Source organism: Pygoscelis adeliae, unplaced genomic scaffold (genome assembly GCF_000699105.1).
Source record: "Pygoscelis adeliae isolate BGI_AS28 unplaced genomic scaffold, ASM69910v1 Scaffold4, whole genome shotgun sequence".
NCBI classification, from domain to species: Eukaryota; Metazoa; Chordata; class Aves; order Sphenisciformes; family Spheniscidae; genus Pygoscelis; species Pygoscelis adeliae.
Window position 1 is genome coordinate 5,047,552 of NW_008824986.1, and position 20,647 is coordinate 5,068,198.

General features: G+C 39.8%; 1 protein-coding gene across 1 annotated transcript in view; it reads left to right on the plus strand.

The window, feature by feature from the left end:
- Positions 1-20,647, plus strand: part of ANK3 (ankyrin 3, node of Ranvier (ankyrin G)) — a 210,343-nt gene that overhangs the window by 135,593 nt on the left and 54,103 nt on the right. The window contains exons 25-29 of the mRNA XM_009325841.1: positions 90-213; positions 3,165-3,267; positions 9,218-9,324; positions 17,047-17,271; positions 20,368-20,522. Coding sequence (XP_009324116.1) covers positions 90-213; positions 3,165-3,267; positions 9,218-9,324; positions 17,047-17,271; positions 20,368-20,522 — 714 coding nt within the window. The remainder of the gene's footprint in view (positions 1-89; positions 214-3,164; positions 3,268-9,217; positions 9,325-17,046; positions 17,272-20,367; positions 20,523-20,647) is intronic.

Sequence of the window (20,647 nt, forward strand, 5' to 3'; positions counted from 1 at the left end):
CAGCAGAGGAGGGCGTTATAACTTACTAAGCACACAAACATCTACAATACATGTAGTTTCTGATTTCAGCCTGGCTTTTGTACTGGCAGGTGAGGATGCAATGACAGGTGATACGGACAAATACCTCGGACCCCAGGATCTGAAAGAGTTGGGAGACGATTCTTTGCCTGCTGAAGGATACATGGGCTTTAGCCTGGGAGCCCGCTCCGCCAGGTATTCTATTTGCTGTTTCTCCTGTTTGCCTATCACCACAGTTACAAGTTTTTGCAAACCAAGCGCGCTCTTTCCCACAAAGCTGGAGTCTATTTCGAAAGAAAGTAGGGGGGGTGTACTTCCGTGTTACGGTAATACTGCGCCTTTAAAGCATATGTTCACTGCAGTTTTATTTCATATTCTTTATTCATGTTGGCTTCTGATGGCAACGATACAGAAAACTAACTGTTCACTTTTTCTGGTATCTGTTCGTGCTCTGAACATCTCCAAGGCACTTCTTTGCTAGCAGTTTGCAACTGGTCTAGAAACTGACATAGAACAGCCAGTAAAAACAGGTTTCTTTTCACTACTGCTGGTCAGATTGATACTCACGTTAGAGTATTCCTTAATGGACTAATTTAGCTGAAGAAGGTAAATGCCAGAAAAACTGAATGACACTCATTTTGCTGTTTTGGTGCTTTTATTTCTTTAAAGGTGCTAGTGAGTAATCCAACCGAGACAGGCAATATTAAAGAAAAATGCTCCCAAAAATAAAAAAGCAGACGTACCCTAGATTTGTTGTAGGGTTTCATTTGACAGGGAATGGATTACGTGTTACAGAAAACAGGCCAAAGTTTCTGTGAACCTGATGAAATACTGTAAACTTAATATAATATCTGACTAATGTTGATTTCAACTCCAGCGTTTCTAGATCAATGTTTTAGATTTCATTTTTGAATCTTGCTGAAGCCTGCACTGTGCATTGCTCAAAACAATTAAAGCTGTATGAGCAGAGATTACTTCCATAGTTGTGGACTTGCAATGTATTTACTGACAGTTGAATCGTACTGAAGCTAATAATTAAACCTCATAAGCTGGAGCCCTGAGGACTTTTTCCGATGCTGTAGTTTAAAGATCTGTTTTAAAAAGTGAGTTCATTGTCTAACAGTGAATGGCAACTCGCATAAGGTAAAGCTTAGATGTCTACCCTTTGGTCTTGTTTGTTATGGTCACATTAGAAATGCAAGTATGCAGTGCGAATTTGCTCTTTAGTAGTGCCCAGCCATGTTTTGCTTCACTTACAATTTTTAGGTAAGTTAATAAGTATTTATGTAACAATACATTCGCAAGGAATGCCAAAATGCGTTTAAATAGTCCATTAGCTAGAAAATCAGCAAAACAGATCTGAAGGGAGAATCTTACGTCTTTGTAAACTTAATTAAGAAAGCTGACATGCTGCTTTTAAACACAAGTTGGTGTGAGCAAGGTCGTCGTACAGCACTATCAGATGTGGTCAGGTCTGAAGTACTGCGGTGATGGTGGAGAGGGAGTGTACTTTGTGTACAGAGCTGGGCACTGATTTACAGGACACCTTTTACTCATTACAGTAGTCTTCCCGCACATGTCTAAATTCCCGCTGTGCAAGTGGGAGAGCAGAATTTCACAGTCAAGATCTCTTAGGTAGATATGAGGGTTCAACCTCATTTTATCTTTTCTTTGAGAGAAATCTAATATTCCCATGCTTCTGATTTTAGCAGTACCATTACTATTTGTTGCTGCGTAACTCATTTTTTACATTGCACATGTTATGCTCAGAGGAGACAAATACAGTGTTCTTCCTGTGAAGTATTTTATTTAGCAAAAAGTATTCTGTGGATGTATCTTACTACTGATTCTGAGTGTAACATTAAGAAATAAACACATTAAATATATAAGCCATCCAGCCATAACATCTTGCTTTTCCCGTCTGATTCTTTGCTTTCTATTTCTCCTGTTTCTTTTCCACTGTAAATTGCTTTAGTCCAAAAGTCAGGTAAGAAGGCATGGCATCGTGTTACATCTTTCTGCTGCTGCCATTGCTCATCTTCATTTTATTCAGCACTGGAAAGTGACATGGTTTTTTTTTTGGGCGGGGGGGGGGGGGGGTGGGCTCAGCCTTAGAGAATATCCCTCTGTTATAACAAATACAACTTGATTTCTTTATGCTCTTTATCATGTAAAAGTCTGCTTAACGTATGCCTACGGTGTGTAATTAAGATCCCAGTTCTGCTTCCAGCACAAGGAGGAACATGTGCTAGGGGACTAGAAAAGTTCAATTAACAACTACAAAATGCATGAAACGAGTTGTAGAATTTTGAGTCTGAAAAGTGTTGCTAGTTGAAAAGTGTAATATGTTGTTGGATGTTGCTTTTTATTAATTCACGTTTTTTACTACTTTATTTTTTGTCACGTAGCAAGCATGTCTAGGCCTGCAGCATGTTTTTAGCACATACCATAATGTATCTTCCAGGGTTAAGTGTAACACACTCCCACATTGATTTAATTGCAACACGTTCAGAGTGATCATAGTTATTTCTAAATAGTCTAATACGCACAAAATAATCCCCAAAGCATTGGAATCTGTATTTAATCATCAATAAGCAAATTTCTTTTCTTTCTTCTTTCATTTCAAAATTAATTTCCTTTTTTCTAACTAAAGGAATAACCAGGGTCTTTATAACAAAGTCAGAAGTGGTTCAGCCACAAAGAGAACAGCAACACGTAAGAGTTGCTCTCAGTTAAACCTGCTTCAGCAATCTGAGCCATATGGGCAGGCACTGTAACCTACGCACAGCTCCCCCGGGACCTGCCCTCATGGGTCTCCTTTCCAGGATTAGGGCGTGAAGACATTTATCAAAGTTAATCTAAATACTTGAATACTCTTTTCTAGATTTATTCTAAAGCCACGGCATTACTGCCAAATCAGTAAACATCTGTTGTGATATTGCTTATGTGTATTGTAGGGAAGGGGATATTTAACTACAGTCAAATACTTATTATTCCATTTTTTCCCTTGTATTTATTTCACAGATTATGTATATTTTGCCATCTTACGCTGTCCCTGGAAGTTGCATGTATTAATTTTTTTATTTTTATTTTTTGTTCATCTCATTGTCATCTGCACTTTCTATGATAAATGGTAAATACAACAGCCTCCGCTCCTTCAGTTCGGATAGGTCCTACACGCTGAACAGAAGTTCTTATGCCCGAGACAGCATGATGATTGAAGAGCTGCTGGTCCCAGCAAAGGATCAGGTATGTGCTGTGTCTCTGCCACTAGGTATTCATGCTTCGTATTTATAGGGGATGACGGTCTGCAGCACTCAGCCGTGCTTGCAGAGATTATCGCTACTCTTAACTATTGAAAAGGGAGAAGAAGGGAGCTGAGAGAAATCATGGGTTTACCACATTGTGGTTTTGCTCCTGCAAGAGACGGGGTGATGGGGTCCCAAACCAAAAGACTCTTTAAGGAACCAGTTATGTTTCTGAGTATGAGGTTGTCCGTTGAAGTCAATGGGAACATCTGTGAGCTTAACGTTACGTGCATCCTTAGAGTGCTTTGATAAGCTCGGAGCAATGTGTTTTACACTAAACAACCTTTGTCTGTACTGTGTAGCCTGGGGATTATGTTCACCCGTTCTGTCCACATGGAGGGGACTCCAACTGCTGTCCTTGTTTTTCCACCCTTGGGAAGAATTCGGCCTTGTAAAGATTAAGCTATTATGCGCTAACCGGTTTATGTATCTTCCAAACACTTGTGCAATGACCAATACAACAAAAGCAGAATCTTTTGACTTGATTATAGCGTGGGAATGTCTTCCTAAAACCTAATGCTGGAGACGATAGGGTACTGTATGCTTTGTTTGCGAGTTCCTCGGTATTTTGCTTGGTAGACTTGCTTCAGATTTTCAAATCTAACTGAATTACTCAAGAGTTTCTTGATACACAGAAGCCAGAGGTCTGCTAGGAAGCTGAATAAAAATTCACATAGAAATCTTTAATTGGGAATTAAAGGACTGTGGAGTGGAACTGTTGTTTATGTCCTGGAAGAGCATTAGGTGGATTGTAATGAAACAGAGGTTTTCTGCTGCCGTTTTCACAGAGGTACCTCTCGGCAGCGGCAAGTAATCCTGCACAGGAGGTTATTGATCACAGAGGATGCTTTCATGGGGGAAAGGGTCCACAGAGCAGGACTCAAGCATTTTAAGCCTTGATTGTATTAGTCTGTAAATTCTAGTGTAGTATAAACTATCCAGTTTTACTACAACTTTTGCACACAGTTTTGGTAGCATTATGACAATGGCAGAAACTGGATTCTCTCTTTAGCAACTGAATGTTTATTGTTAGGTTGTTACTTTCACGTGAAATGCTGTAAATCTCCAATAACCTTTGCAATAGCCAGCTAGGGAGAGTTTCTGAACATTGCATAGCAGTAATTTTGTTGCTTTTGTTTTCAAGTCAGAAAATAAAATCTGCAACTACTGGCACTGGGGACAAAAAATGATATTTCAGGGCTGAGAAACTAAAGTTGCTCTGACGCTTCCTACTCCTAAGCCTTCATTAAGTCTTCTTGATATGATGGAAATTTCAGAGGAGAGGAAGGCTCTTCAGTCTGAGAACATATTACATAGTTTTATGATTCTGGCCATTTTTGTGATTACCATCAAAGTAGATGGCATTGATTTAGCAACTAGGGTGCATGTTGATCAAATAACAAGACTTAAAACCAGCACTATGCTGAATAACTCCTAAAGAACGTTGTTCAAAGTGTGCACCATTAACCTGTTTTGTATTACAAAATTCCACTAGAAAAATAAGAATTACTATCTGTACGTGGAGGTGTTGCAGTGACACCGCATCATGTACAGGAGCTCTACTTTAGGGCAAACTTCATATTCGCTACAAGTGGTCATGGACTTCTGCTTTCTGGAGGATCTCTTGCAGTGCTGGCTCTTGAGCTGAGAAGGCAACAAATATGAAAACCTTCCAGTGCTGGTGCTGAGCAGCAGTGTAGGTAGGCTGTTTTCATTGCATTTATAGTCCTCATATTTCCGTGACTCCAGTTTTTGTCCAGCAATGGTTGTGCAATTATCGCAGTTCAGCGCTGGTCCAAATTTGTCACGTAAAATGAAGCCAGGCTGGAGGCCTGGCTGACAGTCTAGTTGTAAATGTTATCCTAATCTTAATCCTCTAGACAAACTTCAGGTTTCTCAAGTCCAGGAGGGGATCAGGAATGGTGAAGGTGGTAGTGGGAAAAAATGTCAGTCCTGTCTTGAGAGGTTAGTAAAACCATGATCCCCTGAAAAACAAACGACAGTTAAGCAACAAACTATCTTCATGAAAAAGGGAGCCCAGCTACAATTTTCTGCTATGGCTTCTGCAAACCTCAAAGTCCTGACAAAAAATACATCCATCCTCTGGAATTCCTGTGTTCTTCAGCCCAGCCCAAACCTATGATGCTAAGCTTTACAGCTCTTTGGCTGAAGCGGGAGGAGTGCATTTGGGAGACGGAGAATACCCCTTCCTCTCTTATTCCCATCCCTTCCTCTGTACATTACTGGTCTTGTAGATAATCTCTGCTATGGCAGTAGAAAGCCGGGAAAAAAAACCACCTGTGATCCAACAATGGGATTCACAGGAACAAAGATCATTGTGGGTCAAAACTAATATCCCAAAAGTCCATCTGGAAACCGATAGGAGTTAAGGCTGTTTTGGGGTATCACACTACTTCGAAGGAATGAGCCATTGCCTATCTGCATATTCCGTTTCTCTTCTTTTGTAAAGCTCAGACCCATCTGGAGTTCATGGCAACAGCAAAGTCTCAGAGTAAAGGGAATTAATTTTATCACGAATATAAGTATATAAAAGAGTAAGGGGCATTTGTCAACCTCTTGATCAGGTTAAAGTAGAAGATCCTGCGGCCAACCCTCCCCAAGATCACTGGGAGACTTGGGAGTCTAGAAGGAATCAAACGAGGAAGGTTTGAAACCAGCCTTTACTGAACCTGACTGCCAGCATGACACGTTGAGTATTAGAGAAGAGTTTCTAATAATTCCCTGAGAAGTCAAGATATTCTCCATTGTTTGCATTCGGTGGTTTATTGCTGACCCTGTTCAACAGGGAAGTCTGAGTCTAGGCCATACTTTGTCTCATAACCTGGCTGGAGCAAAGTTAAAATTTCTGTGTCCTGGTGCATTACCATGGATGCAGCAACTCAGACCAAATCCGAATTACTTTCTCCATGGAATAATTTACATCAGCCTCTGAATTTAATCAGCCGAAGGCAGGATGAATCAGGCTGTCCGTTACATAGCAGCTTGCTGAATCTCTTCTGTCTGAATAAATTCATCTGAGAGGAAGCATAAATTCTTCTGTTTGCTGAACTCTGATATTACACAGCCTGGATATTCAGTTATGCAGCCAGCAGGATCCTTGCCAGCAGAACCATCAGTATTTTTATACGTGCATTTGCATCTAATGATGCCACACCCCTTAGCAATGCATATTTAATCTCCCTCAGTCCAGGGAGGGAACACTGGGACCTGACCAAACACAGGATGAATACTGTGATTTGATGTCACTGATGATGTACCATCTTCTGGACTGCTTATATTGCAGCTTACACGGGAAGATTTTTTTGCCTGCCTGGAAAATCCAGCACCTCAACAGACTGACAAAATGAGATCAACAGATGTGTGCTGTGTGTAAGATGCATGTGTCCAGCTATTAGCTTTTCCTACTCTGTTTCTTTGCCAGAATTATTGGCTGCAGGCTTTGTGCTTTTGCTGGCTGTAAATATGTCCAAAAGATCTGTTTGAGTGCACTTTGTCAGAAAGGAATGCATCAAAAAATGTAGTCACCTGATACACAGACAGTATCTCAGGACAAAGGAATAGTCCAAGGAAGCCTATGTATGCATGTAAGCAAACCTACAGCAACTTGGTGAGCATAGTAGCACCTCTATCTAGCATAGATTGGTTTAGAGGGGTGGTATTTCCTTGGAAATTATGTGGCCCTACGTTTAGTTTTCTGTATCACACTGCTGAAGGAACTTTAGCATTTTTCTTCTGTTACAGCAAACACGATCCCACGTTTTATTTGTTGATGTACGTGTCCTGGTGCATGCCTGGACCTCAGTGCATGCAGTGACACTCTTACGGCTTAGCAGGCATTTGAACGACAAACACTAAATTGTGTTGTTCTTTTTAATACATGTTCTTATGTTTCTTTGTTTTGTCCTATTTTTGATGATAATGTTAATTACTGAGCAAGGGAATAAATTTATTTTTGTTTATCTAAATTTTTACAACTTCTGAGACCAACTGTCTGGATCTTACGCTGTTTGGTATCAAAAGTAATAATGTACTCAGTATGAGCTCTTACGAAGTTAGATCACTTGGAATAGCTGAAATCCACAGCGATGGCTTTACTGCCTAAACTGCAGGCTGTTCAGGGAAATGTAGGAGAATCCCTAGTGTTCTATCAGAAAGAGTTAGAAAACTGTCTTCATTAAACTAAATTATGATACATTTTTCAAAATGGTCCTAATTAAAGCCACTGCCGTTGCTTAATTGCAATTGTTTTAATGGCATTCATTTTATCTTTTATGTCCAATGTGTGTTTTGGTGTTTAACATACGCAAGTTTGCCCCTTGTTGTTGTTGTCCATGCTTGAACCACCAGGCCTAAAGTACATATCTTAATGAAAGATCCTAATAAAAGAGTTAAGGTGGCAAAAGAAGGAGGCATCAAGCCATGTGCTACAGTGTTGGACAGATGACAGAGCAAAGTTGTACCCTGCAGATGTTTCTATTGATTGGCAGTAAATTATCATGTCGATGGTTTTTGGAAGGAAACCTGGGATGCTCATCTGAAAAAAAAAAATAAATGTCTAAAGAGAGAAGTTTTTTGGAAACCCCAGAGTGATGGGAGGGTTGCAGGTTCTGGCCAACAACAGAGCACTATCTGCTTGCTTATCTTGTAGAAGCTTCTCAACAGAAGTATTTTTGTGTGTTTATGACTTTGCTAGATTTACTACTAATGCTGATATTTCCATTCAAAATAATTCATTTGCACTACCTCTGTGTGTCAGTACCTAAAAAAAAAAAAAAGTGGGAATAATAAAACTTCCCTGTGTAGAAGTATGTGCTCAGCCCACAGAATTTAATTTGAAAACGGCCTATAAGGTTTTAGTCTTCACAGGCTCCGTTGTCTCTAGATGTATTTGCCTGTAAGCAGAAAACAACCTACTTAGAGGAAACAGTGACATTTTTAACACCATCTCTGGTGAAGATAGTCTTGTGTATTGCATGACAGCTTCTTGACTTAGTTTTATTGATGTAACTTCAGACAGTGCTTCTTAAATTGTTTAGAAGCTTCATATGACCCTGGAAATATGGGCATACAGTATTTAATTTGTTTAATTTCCTAGGAAAAAAGAAACAAGGAAAGAAAAAAGAATATTTTACTAGAATGGCTTTGCTATACAGATAAAAGGCTTTATAGAGTGAGACCTTGTTGTGAGGCACAGGACCCATGAGTGTGCATGCGCATGTCCATGGGCAGCAGCGAGAAACAAATTACGCCTCAATGTCTGTCAGATGGGGCAGTTAATTATAGCACCAGTGTGCCAGCGCTTCACAGGGTTAAAGCTATTTTTATAGAGATGAGTAGGGGCAGTGGCACTCCAGAAAAGTGTTCATGTTGGTTGTACGTGTATAAAGACAAACTAAACCCTCCTCCCACCGGGAGCTTGGTCATGCATTCACAGCTTCAGTTAAACTCTCAGTGAAGTTATTCACAGGTTCTGCTTGAATAAGGATCTATCCAGTGGCATTTTCTGTGGGGGAATATTATACTGCCTGTTTATATGGTGTATGATTGCAGTAGAAATGGTAATATTTTTTCCAATGTTTTTAATATTGCACATGTAAGTAAAGATTGGAGAGAGGCATAGTTGTAACTGAAGGAAGTGGGAAAAGCGGGCAAAAAGAAAGTTTGAAGATATGTAGGATTAATTTGTCTGTGGATTCCATGTTTCTGTTACGGGATTTCCAGTAATTTAACACCTGGGATATCGGCACTGTTATGTCGAAAGGGTCCAGATCTAAATTTAATAGAATTATATTAACAAGCTTGTATTTAAGACAAGTGTTTTTCATGTTAATTTTAAATTTCAATTTATCTTTTTTTATTATGTTTTTAAGCACCTGACGTTTCAAAGGGAGTTTGATTCTGATTCTCTCAGACACTACAGCTGGGCTGCAGACACCTTGGACAATGTTAACCTTGTTTCAAGTCCCATCCATTCTGGGTAGGTCACTTAAGAGATTTCCTTTATCTTTAAGTGTGCAATTGTATTGTTAGCTGAAGAATACAGCCTGCTGTAATGGCTGGTAACACGCCTATTCCTGCTCCAGTTGAAGCCAGTGGCAAAATTCACACTGACTTCAATGAGGGTGCCTAATAACAGGAGTCAGTCTAAATTCTTGCATATCAAACCGAAAACTTGCTTCTGCACTTAAATATTCTGAATGCCAAAACACTGTAATCCCACAGGCTTCTCTTTAATAGTCCTGTTTTGCTTTTTCTGTTGCTTATGCTTTGTTTTTAAGTGTCATAAGGTGATTTTGTTTGAATTGTATTAAATTATTTGGAATACAAAATCAGAGGTATAATGTTATGCTTTCTGTTCTTTCATAGAGGAAAAAACATGGGGCTTTAATTTAAATTCTTGTTTTACTTGTACCTCCAAACTCCTGCCTATTCTGCAATATCTGTAGTTTGATTTTAGTGGTACTATTCATTTACTTATGAGTCATCACTGTAGTTGTGATGCTTCTTGACAGTACCACATAGAGTTGATTTAAATACAATAATAGTAATGTTTGAATGCGTATTTTAAAAATTTACAAATAAATGTGCAACTGAAAAGAATCATTGCATATAGGATCGTCTAGTATAAATATTTGTTGTTTAATTTTCTAGATCAGGACATAAAATTTCATATCCTTTTTAATTTACTTCCCCATTTTATGACTAATTACATTCTTATAATGAAAATGAGTGCAGCACATACCAAAAGATTGCAGTCCCAAAATAGCAGCAAGTCCCACAAATCTAAAACTGCAGTCCCACAATACATGTAAGTACCTGCTTCTGCTGAACAGAACTATACAACGGTGGATTTTTGGGTCCTGAGCTGATAAAACACTGCATATGGTCAATGCTAGATTTGAAATTTCAAGAATTGCAGTATGAAAAGCTGAAGTCTGCTGGTTATCGCGGAAAAGTATGTCAGCAAAGGACCTCAGAGAGCTGGTAGTCCACCCATTTGCATGACAGCAGGATAAAATGTAGTCAAGCCATTCCTGAAATATGTTTCATTTCTTCATAGTCACTAAAAATAAGAGATTCTATAGTCCCCCAGCTTCAGTAGTTCACTATCCCTTGTTACGATATTTCTTCCCCTGATATTCAACTTAAAACATCTTTCCTACAGATTAGGCCTATTTCTTGTCATATCCATATTAGTCATGGAGAACAATACCTCACTAGTCTCTTAACAATGGTTTATATCTTGGAAGACATGTAATCCTCCCTTTTATAGACCAAAATGTCCCAGATCCTCCCAGGTGGTGCTTTCCACATTTCAATGCATCCTTGCTGCTGTCCCCTGGCTCTCCTCTCTTCAATGATAGCTTATTTCTAAGCCAGTTTGGGCACCAAACTCCCAAAGACATGCCACCAGTACTGGCTAGGACAGGATCGCTACCTCTTTGGTCTGACACATGACATACCTAATCTTAAGCAATCCTGCAATGAAAATTATCATTTCGGTAACTGCAGTTTCTGTTGACGGATGTTTGTGATCTGCTAGAATTTCTTGGTTCTTTTCTCAAATTCTGCAGTCTCGTCGTTTTTTCTATGTTTTGTGCTTATGTGTTTGGTTTCTTCCCTCTGTTTGCGTTTGCCTTTACTGTATTTCAGTTTATTGGTTCCAGACCCTTTTTCCATTTTAGCAACATAGCTTTTAATTCTGATCCTAGTTTCCAAAGACTTTTCAGACCTTCTTTCTGTTCAGTGTTCAAATCATGAATGAAAACATTAGCTTAGCACCTGGCCCAGGACAGCACAGTGAAATCTCCACTTGAAGTTTCCTTTCAGTTTAACAGTAAAGCACTGATAGTATCTCTTTTGAGGTAACTTCTCAGATGATTGTGCACTTACCTTATCTATACTATACCTCAATTGCCTACTGTGAAATACCAAGACAGTACTTCCACACATCTGCTCGGTAAGTTACCCTGTCAAAGAAGAAAGTTAAATTCATTTGACGTGAGTTACTCTTGCCACTTATATTTTGGCTTGCGTTTATTTTGAGGACTGGTAGTAGGTGAGTTGTAATCTCTTGATAATCCTTTAGGCCCTTATAGATTGATTGTTGGATAATTTATTCCTGAATATTTCTGGTAATTGGGGTTAGACTGATTGGTCTAAAATTTTCTGGGTCCTTTTCATCCTGATACGTAATAGGTCTGATGTTTGCATCCTGCCAGTCCTCTGGGACAATACTTACCTGCCCTTAGTTCTTCAGCGTGCTCACTAATGGTTCCAACCCTCCAAAACATATATTCTATGGACATGGGATCTTTCGCATCAATGCCTTCAGATCTGCTCCCTTTGTACATCGGTCCCTGCTAACACAGCCGTGGCCTTAGCTGCTGCCCAGAGGGGAAGGGCTGCAGACCTGCAGCAGTGGAGCAAACTGTAGGGCTGCAGGGGAGGGGGAGGATCTGAGCACCAAAATATTCTCCAAACAGGTATAGCTTTTTTGACCTGTCACGTTTCTCATTTGACAGATAAAGTCCCTCAGAAATGATGCTGTGATGACTCAGTTCCTTTGTTAGAAAAAAAAAAAAACAAACCCTCACTCATTGTTTATTTTCTTTTCAATTGTGGCCTCATATTATAATATGATACTGTTTGGTTTTCCCTGTTATCTTCATCTAGGGGCAATCAACAGATGTTCCCTTCACATCTTCCAGTACCTCAGCACATCTGATATGCAGAGGATCATGACTTTTCTCTTCTCTTCTGCCAGTCTTTTTCTGAAAAGCAACTCCTTTTCTGCTTGTTCACAGTGCTTCATCCCCCGGCTTTCTCCCCAGTTCTTTCTGTGGCCATAGGCAGAGGTACGCCAGCTGGGGTCGCCTGCTGTCAGCAGCCCTCGTGGTCCGGGTCGCCCTGCGGCCAGGGCCTGACCCCACTGCTTTTGCGTTCCTCGTCCTCCCTCGAGCTCTGCAATGTGCCGTGGTGGGGAGCTCCTCTACAGTCCGCTTCCTCGGGTTGCTCTTTTCCCCATTTACCCACCGCCAGAAGAGCGCCTCAAAGTTTGTTCCCGTTTCTTAACTGAGGCAGAAGGGGAATTTTGGGAGCAGGATGTGGAGATCCAGTGATGCATCAGTGAAAGGGGAAGAAAGAAGGAATTGTTGGCAGTAATTTTGACTCTTCTGGTTTTTCCTTTTTTTAAGCCAAGATAATGTTTTATGTTTTTCTTTTTGAGTTCAGATAAGTTGTTTTGCCAGCATATATTTTGAACAGGGTCCATTGTAAGCAGCACTTTGAAACGTGTCATGAATCTTGAGGCCTCTGGAAGGGTAGAGACCCTTCACCAAAATGACCTTCGGCTTTCAGATGTGAGCTTCCTCGTGCAACTTTCCCTGAACTAAAATGTGGGTGTGCTCTCCCCATGTTGCCTTTTTTAACTCCTTGGTTTTTGTAGCTGAAAGAAAGAAATGAATGTATCACACTGCCTTCCATATTGAGAAACTCAGGAATACTGAATCTAGTCTCGCAAGGTGTGGAATACATCAGATTAATTATAGTTTACTCCAACCTCCTGTAGATACAGAACAACTCATTTTTGAGTTGTAATGTATGGCATGGACTGATACTCCTTTCAAGTATTCCGCCATACATACCTTTATACATTATACTTTGGAAAATAAACTGCTATAGAAAAGTGCAAGAACTGGTTTTCCATGGCACAGTGGAGCATGTTTTGGGAATTAAATAAAGAAGTTGTGTTACAATAAATTGTCTGTTGACCTAAGCAAACTGCAAATGCTTTTCTCTTCTTCACATGCTTCTGCATTTCTTGGAGAAATTATGAACTTGTGCTGACTAATTAAATGAACACTTCCTTTCATATTTTTTTCCATGTGTAGCATATTTTATATGACATAGGTCACGATATGCGAAACAAAAGCCAAATAATTTCTAAAATTGGCCTTTGAATGTGTTGCTTTTGTTATTTTTCTGATTGTTACTTTTCCTTTGCGCTTATTATTGATATTTTCTGTTGCTTGCCTCTAATTATCTTAAATTAATTTTTCCCATTTGCTTTCTAAATTATTTTGCAGCTATTCCTCTCCACTTCCCCAGTATGATTCAAGGTGATAACTCTGTGCTTTCTGTGAATCCTCATTTTATTTTCTTTTTTTAACTCTTTTCCCACAGAGTGTGTGTAGATGTTTGTAGTGCATCCGCCCACATCCTCATCCCTCCCATGTATTCAAGTAGAAATGCTCATTAGCATTTAGCATTGTGTTTTAGAGATCATATTGTAGTTTCCATTATTAGTGCAGCATTAAGTAAGCATCAGCTACTAATCCCTTTGATAGAAAGTGCATGAAACACTGTTTGGAATTATTGTTTTTAACGGTAAATTACTAATTTGAAAACTGAACAAGGAAATAATTAATACACTGTTGACGATTACCTTTGTATGGGAGCAATATGCATAAAGGCTGATCTGCTAAAGGTTTTATCTTCACTGAAGGCTGCAGTGTGGTGTAGACACCAAAGCTGGCTGTAATGGGCTGGTTCCTGTGGTGGGGCATAGACTCATGTCAAGGGTTAATCTACCCTTGCTGTAAGCAGTGTGCATAAGCAGTGCTAAGCCCCAGGTTGCCAAGGCTGGACTGGTATCGATGCCTGTCATCAAAACCAACTCAGCTATCTCTGTATGACCTTGAAATCTACAGCCTAAACGTACCTTAGAACTTGGGGCCTGATTTTTATAGGTACTTAGTTTTAACTTCCATTGATTTTTGTATTATTTTAAGTCAGTTCATTTAGGTGCCTATGTATTTTTGAAAATTCACTCTGACGTACTTGCATCATTTAAATAGTTTGAATACAGAGAAAACATCTTATCTGAGTGCAAGCTTTGGCATTTTTGCATTAGATGAAAAGCTCCTTTTTTAATTAATTATAAGCTGGCTTAATGTGCTAGTAATCACGTACATGATAGGCAACTCTCCAAAACATTGCCTTGTACCGAGCCATCAGGCCAAGCCCAGCCTTGCCAAGCTCCCCGGGAGGCCCCTCTCCGTTGCTCTGTGGTGCGCCGACCAGATGTGCCTCCCCAGAGCTGCTGACGCATCAACCCTGAAGGGATGCTCCAGCCAGCCACCCCTCTGCCCCACGCACTTCCATGTAGTCTGAAGTGGCCCCATCTTCTCTGCAGACAAAAACCATGCACATGGCCACCAAAGCACCAATTGTAACAGATTCCTTTCAGCATTCTCCCTTTGGTGACCAAGGGCTGTGGGTCCCTGCTTAATATTTGACTTTGCTTCATAGTAGATTTTAATAGATCGTCCTGAACTCTCTTCACAGCTAGTCACAAGCTGGCTCCTTGCCAGCTCTGAAGACCAACTATTGGCCTACCCTTCCACATGCTCAGTGGCATCTGCCTCCTACCATCAGCCTTCACCACCCACCGTATAGAGCAGTTGCAGGGAGAAAAAGTAACATAAACATGCTGACAGGCTAATAGCGCTCAGTGAGCAGAGGGGAGAGGGAACCAAAGGTCCAGGCTCTCTAAAGCTGGCATCTCTGCTTGTTACAGCCTTTTGTTAGCAAACAGAAAAGTGTTCCAGTCCACAGAGTTTACAGATATCTAAGATCTTGTGATCAAATATGAAGATTAGCATAACCTATACACTCTATAATTTAAAGATTGTTTTTGACATAGATCTAGTATTTGTAGAAAGCATTTGAATAGCCATTCAGCAAAGATCCTGTCCCACTGAAACAATTCCTCATATGAAGAACTGGGATACCCTAGTGGCAACGTTTGGATTTGTTCACTAGTGTACAGTGTGCTTATCTAGGAGAGAAATGTGGATACAATTTATTTGTATGAAAACTACTGTGAAGTATCGTGAATTTTATTCCATGCTTCAGTATTGTAAAATGTCTAGGGCACAAGAAGTGATAAATTTGGGTTAGGGTCATATCAGAGGGCTGTTTCACCTCCCCATCTTTACTGATGGATTATAATTTGGTTTGAAGAAAGGCAATGTAGCAATTTCTTTATCTGGAATTCAGTCGGACAACCTTTCTGTCCTGCTTCGTGTATTTACAGCTTGTGTCCCTACCCGCCTGCCTCCAGCAGACCACTAAATACAAAGTTTTTATTACACTCCTGCTTTTGTGCAGATTTTTCCCACCCACGTCGCCCAGACTTCCGAACGCAGCTTATTTGCAGGCCTGGCCTATCCACGTCAGCTGTTACTTTTGATATCCTGTTGGCATCAAAAGCAAATGTAACTGTTTTACACAAATTCCCATTCATACTTCAGAGCACTCGGGGGCTTTTTTAAAGAATCTTCACGACCCCCCTGGATTATTGGCTCCTACCCTTAGTTCAGTTTGCAGAAGGGAACCAGGAAATTGAATGGATTCACCTGTGAAGGTTTAGTCCTTAAGATCTGGAAGTTTTGGCAACAGCCTTGAAAACAGTGAAACCATACAGCAGATGTGCCAGCTGTGTCAGCGCCTGCATATCATACAGAAGGAGCAAACAAAAAATGTATTGGCATCAAGACTGAGTTGGTAACTTGTGTCCCTCTTGATACTGGCCTGTTATTGCATCTCCTACCTGAAGCTATTCTCTTATCAGCAGCTTATGGTACAGAGGAAAAGGGAAGGTATTTTGGAGCACCAGAGGAGACCCCCCATAACTGTTCAGCCCTGCAGGAAGCTGTATATTTTGATCCCTGTAAATTGGAAGGATTTTTGCTGCAGAGTTTTGAAACAGGCTGAAATCTGGTTTTGGTCCTGGGAAGAGACTGCACTTTCCTGTTGCTGTTCTCTTAAAGACAGCAACACTTCACGTATGCGGCTTCTCAGCATTTCATAGATGAAATAAACCATGGCTATTAATTATTATTCTTGTTAATATTCATTATTCCCTTGCTAATAAAAATAGTTTTATTTTAAAATCTACCACTCATCACTTACAAATATGATTGCTTACCCTTCTATTATTAAATGGAAGATTATGCATTGGAATAACACTGGCAAATGCGATTTTTCTTTAATGTCGCTTTTTGTTAATGAATGTCATCTTTACAGAGGAGTAATGGCACGATTTCCTCCAGAGTGCCATGCCAGCAGCCTAAAGAAAGTTATGTACTTGATATTCTCACTCGTTCCCCATCAGTTGAAGCCCTTAGTAGCCTGGACTGACTGTCACCCATGGTGCCAGCACTTGCGCTGCCAGCCATCAGGAGTGTTTGCAGATGAGACTGTGAGGAGGTTTTGAAGACTGAGATCCCAAAAATAATAAGCATTTTTGATTCTTTTTCTACACTGTCTGGTTCCTTTCTGCATGTGAGGCTAATTACTCTTGTTTATGGACAGTAGAGCTAACAGTAACAGAGGGATGTTTTTAAATTCTAATAAACCACTACTAATACTTGTGTACTCTTTCAATCCAAATTACTCAGTAGCACCTGTTCATTTCACCATGATGTTGCTAGACCTTTAGCAATTCCTGCTTTTGATAACCAATAGTTAACATGTAAGTATAAGTTTTAAAAGAATCTTCATGTCTTTTTAGTTTAGCTGGGATCGGGAGGACTTTTCTAGTAATGTTTTAAAGACTCTGGCAGTTGACTTTTTGCTGATCTTCTGCTTGTTTTGTGACCCTTTTCATTGACATGTTTCCTTTTTCCTACAGTTTCCTGGTTAGTTTTATGGTTGATGCACGTGGGGGTTCGATGAGGGGTAGTCGCCATCATGGAATGAGAATAATTATCCCACCACGCAAGTGTACAGCACCAACCCGCATCACCTGCCGCTTGGTAAAGAGGCATAAACTGGCCAGCCCACCACCGATGGTTGAAGGAGAAGGATTAGCAAGTAGACTTGTAGAAATGGGGCCAGCAGGGGCACAATTTTTAGGGTGAGTTGTTCTATGAATTTCATTGTTTACACTCATGTTGCATCTTTCGTTTCTTTTATCCTGTGGATCCAAGTAGTTAAACATTGACTCTACCTCATTTGAGCATGTAAGATAGGCTGCTCAACTTGAAATATTAAAAAATGCCAACCTGCCATTCCTTCCAGAAAGTACCCTTGTATTTTAAGGCGAGCTTTGCCTCTGTGATGACTGCAGGGTGGGGCTGAAGGTAAGAAAAGCCATGAAAAGGCCAGGTCCTGCCCCCATCTACTCATGCAACTTGCCTTTGAAGTCAGGAGGAGTCACACGTCTGTAACCCAGAACAGGTTTTGACCCTCCTGCTCGTAGAGTATCGGAGAAACATCACTGTCACAAAAAAGTGTCCTAAAGTCACCCGCAAGGACCCAAATATTGAGCTCTGTTCTCTATGCCGTGGCATGTGCACGGCTCCGGCTGGAGTTGCTGGGAGCTGCCTGTCTCTGTCCCGTGGAGCAAAGCTACTGAGAGTGATGGCGGAGCACTTACTGTAGAGCATCAAGTAGTACAAATGCTAGGAACTGACTTTTAAAAAAGTTTAAAATAGGGGAAACAATCCACTATGATGTGGCTTTTTTTTTTCCTAATTATAAATTTTGTTCATTACCATGAGTGGCACCCTGGTGTAAACTGCCGGTTCTGTCGGGAATGACAGCTTGTTCCTAATTTCCCCTTCTTGTTTCTCTTCCTGCTGCATGGATGTTATTCAGTAAACTGCATCTTCCTAACACTCCTCCCCCTCTAAATGAGGGCGAGAGCATGGTTAGCCGAATCCTGCAGCTTGGTCCACAAGGAACAAAATTTATTGGGTAGGATATGTACGGAAAAGATACAGAATGTCTACAGTTTTTCTTTTGTTTCCAATTTTTTGTTATTCCCATTTTATTTTTTTTTTTAAGTTTTCTAAAGCTTTCAGTTGATTTATGTCACTGAAAGAAAATCATAGTGGCTTGATTTAATATAGCTCTGCTACTACCTTGTGCTTATAGGCATGTAAAATTCACTGCTAGCATTCTGCTTTCATAACTTCTGTGCTTTTGTAATTTTTTAAATTTGAAGTGTTTCAACTGCATCAAATACATTTTAATACACAGTGACAGTCCTTTAAGTTCAACCCTGTGGTAGAGAAGGTATTTACAGGCCTTGAGTGAGTCTGTTTTGGGAAGAGCATTTGTAAAACGTGATCGCATAAAGTCTACTATTTATGAAAGATTATTTAGAAAAAATGTCATTGAGTGAATGACTTCATTCAACAAGGTTGGAGAAATACTAATCTTTTCAACCTGCAAGAGGCATCCTGTTAAAATAAATTCATAAAGCCAAGTATGCTACCCAAAGGAACTGCAGTGTATAGTCTAAAAATGTAAGAATGTTTCCGTATATTTTTGACTGTTGTTTTCAAACCATATTGTGAAATTTATTGCATTAGGTTTTCAAAATATTGGTGAGTGTTTGGTGTTCCAAACCTGTTCAATACCTTCTCACTGAGTATTCTTGTTAAATGTCATGCACAAAATTGTGTGGTTTCTAAATATTTACAGAGACAGTATCTGAAATATTAGCCTGCAAAGATTGTACTACAGTGTTAGTTTTCAGTTTGTAATCTTTTTGAACTGGAGAGTAAATATCTTAAGCAATGTATTTGAATTTTTGGTATTTACTTGCTGTGCACAATGGGAGATGGCAGCTGCATTCCTATTTCTTGTAAAAGGACTTGCGATTACAGTAACAGCCTGGGTGTTCTTAAAAGCATCTAAAATACATATTAATTAAACTGTCTTTTTCTATTTTCGTGGGAAAAATACTATCTAACTCTTCTCCCTTGGTATTTAATGTGAAAACTGGACTGCCAACTGGTTTATGTTTTTCCTCATGATGGCTGTTGTGATTTCCGTGCTCAGGTAATTGATTGGTTAATGCACCCAACACCTTGCAGGTGCACAGTACCATAGAAGTGCTGCGTACTTCTCCCATCATGTGATGCTACTTTTAACTGAGTTATTACAAAGCAGTGAAATCCTTTACAACCTCTGTAGGAAAATAATGATACTGTCTATTTAAATGTCTTAAAGCTGCATAATCCATAATTGTTCACTAACTGTGTGATTTCAGTCGGTTTGTCTTAGCATACTATAAAATGCATATCCTGCCTGTGAAGTGTTTGGCAAAAGTGTCTGTTTTGTTAAGGAATGGCACATGAAGTGAATGGTGGTTTCTGTCAGTTGTTCACAATAACTGTTCAGTAATGCACTTGCATACTCTGTTGAAGGTACATTGTCTGGTGACATAGGTGTATTATTAACCACCTTCTCATTCCCTTTCCTTCGCCCCAAAATGTTTGACAGTAACTAATATAAATGTGGTCGTGATGTTGCTTAACTCGGAGGAATCCATTTTGAAAGGATCTAAACATTCCCCAGTGATGTTTACAGTACAGATGTTGCAGCTGTTATTTTGGGCATGAGAACCAGAAAGTGAAGCTAATGGGAAACAACCTCTTGTGTTTCACAGGATCTGCATCAACAGAGAGCCAGGGAGAGCTTTGAAAAGTTTGGGACTTAATTTGAAGTTTAAAACATACATGCATGCGCAGTTCCTGCTGCAGTCAATAGCTGTTGCATGCATTTGGATAGCTGGACTGTTTCTGAAGTGACTTTGCCCCTTTAAATCCCTTGAGACAAATCCAAATTTTGACTATGCTAATGCCAATTAAAAGTCAGCAGTGCTGTGTGTGCTGGAGGCAGGTTGGATCACCTACATCCTGGCATAAATGAGCAGGGAGAACTCTCCTTAGCAAAAGTTGTCACTATTTTTTCATGTAGGCAGCTGTTTCAGAAGTTTTACATTAAAAATGAGCTCTATATGAATATTTTCAAGTTATCTATGAATTATAGTTTAAATGATAAAGGATTGTGCAGCTTTGGCAATTTTAAAAACATTTTTACCATAACAGTGCTAACTATTTAAAATGACTGTAGTTTTCTTAAGGACTTAACGCCCATAGAAAATTAAGAGCAGTGAGGAGATAGAGGATTAAAAATAATACGATTCCTTTTTCTCTAGCCCTGTCATAGTGGAAATCCCTCATTTTGGATCAATGCGAGGAAAGGAAAGAGAACTAATCGTACTTCGAAGTGAAAATGGTGAAACATGGAAGGAGCACCAGTATGACAGCAAACATGAAGACTTAACCGAAATACTCAATGGCATGGACGAAGGTAAACATTTTCTCAAAGCTTTAGCAAGCCTTACCTTTGTGCAGGCTTGCTAACGTGAGCCGACTAAAGCAACCTAAAGTAAAACAGTGCAGGGGATATCTGACTTTGGGGAATACAGTGTGTGC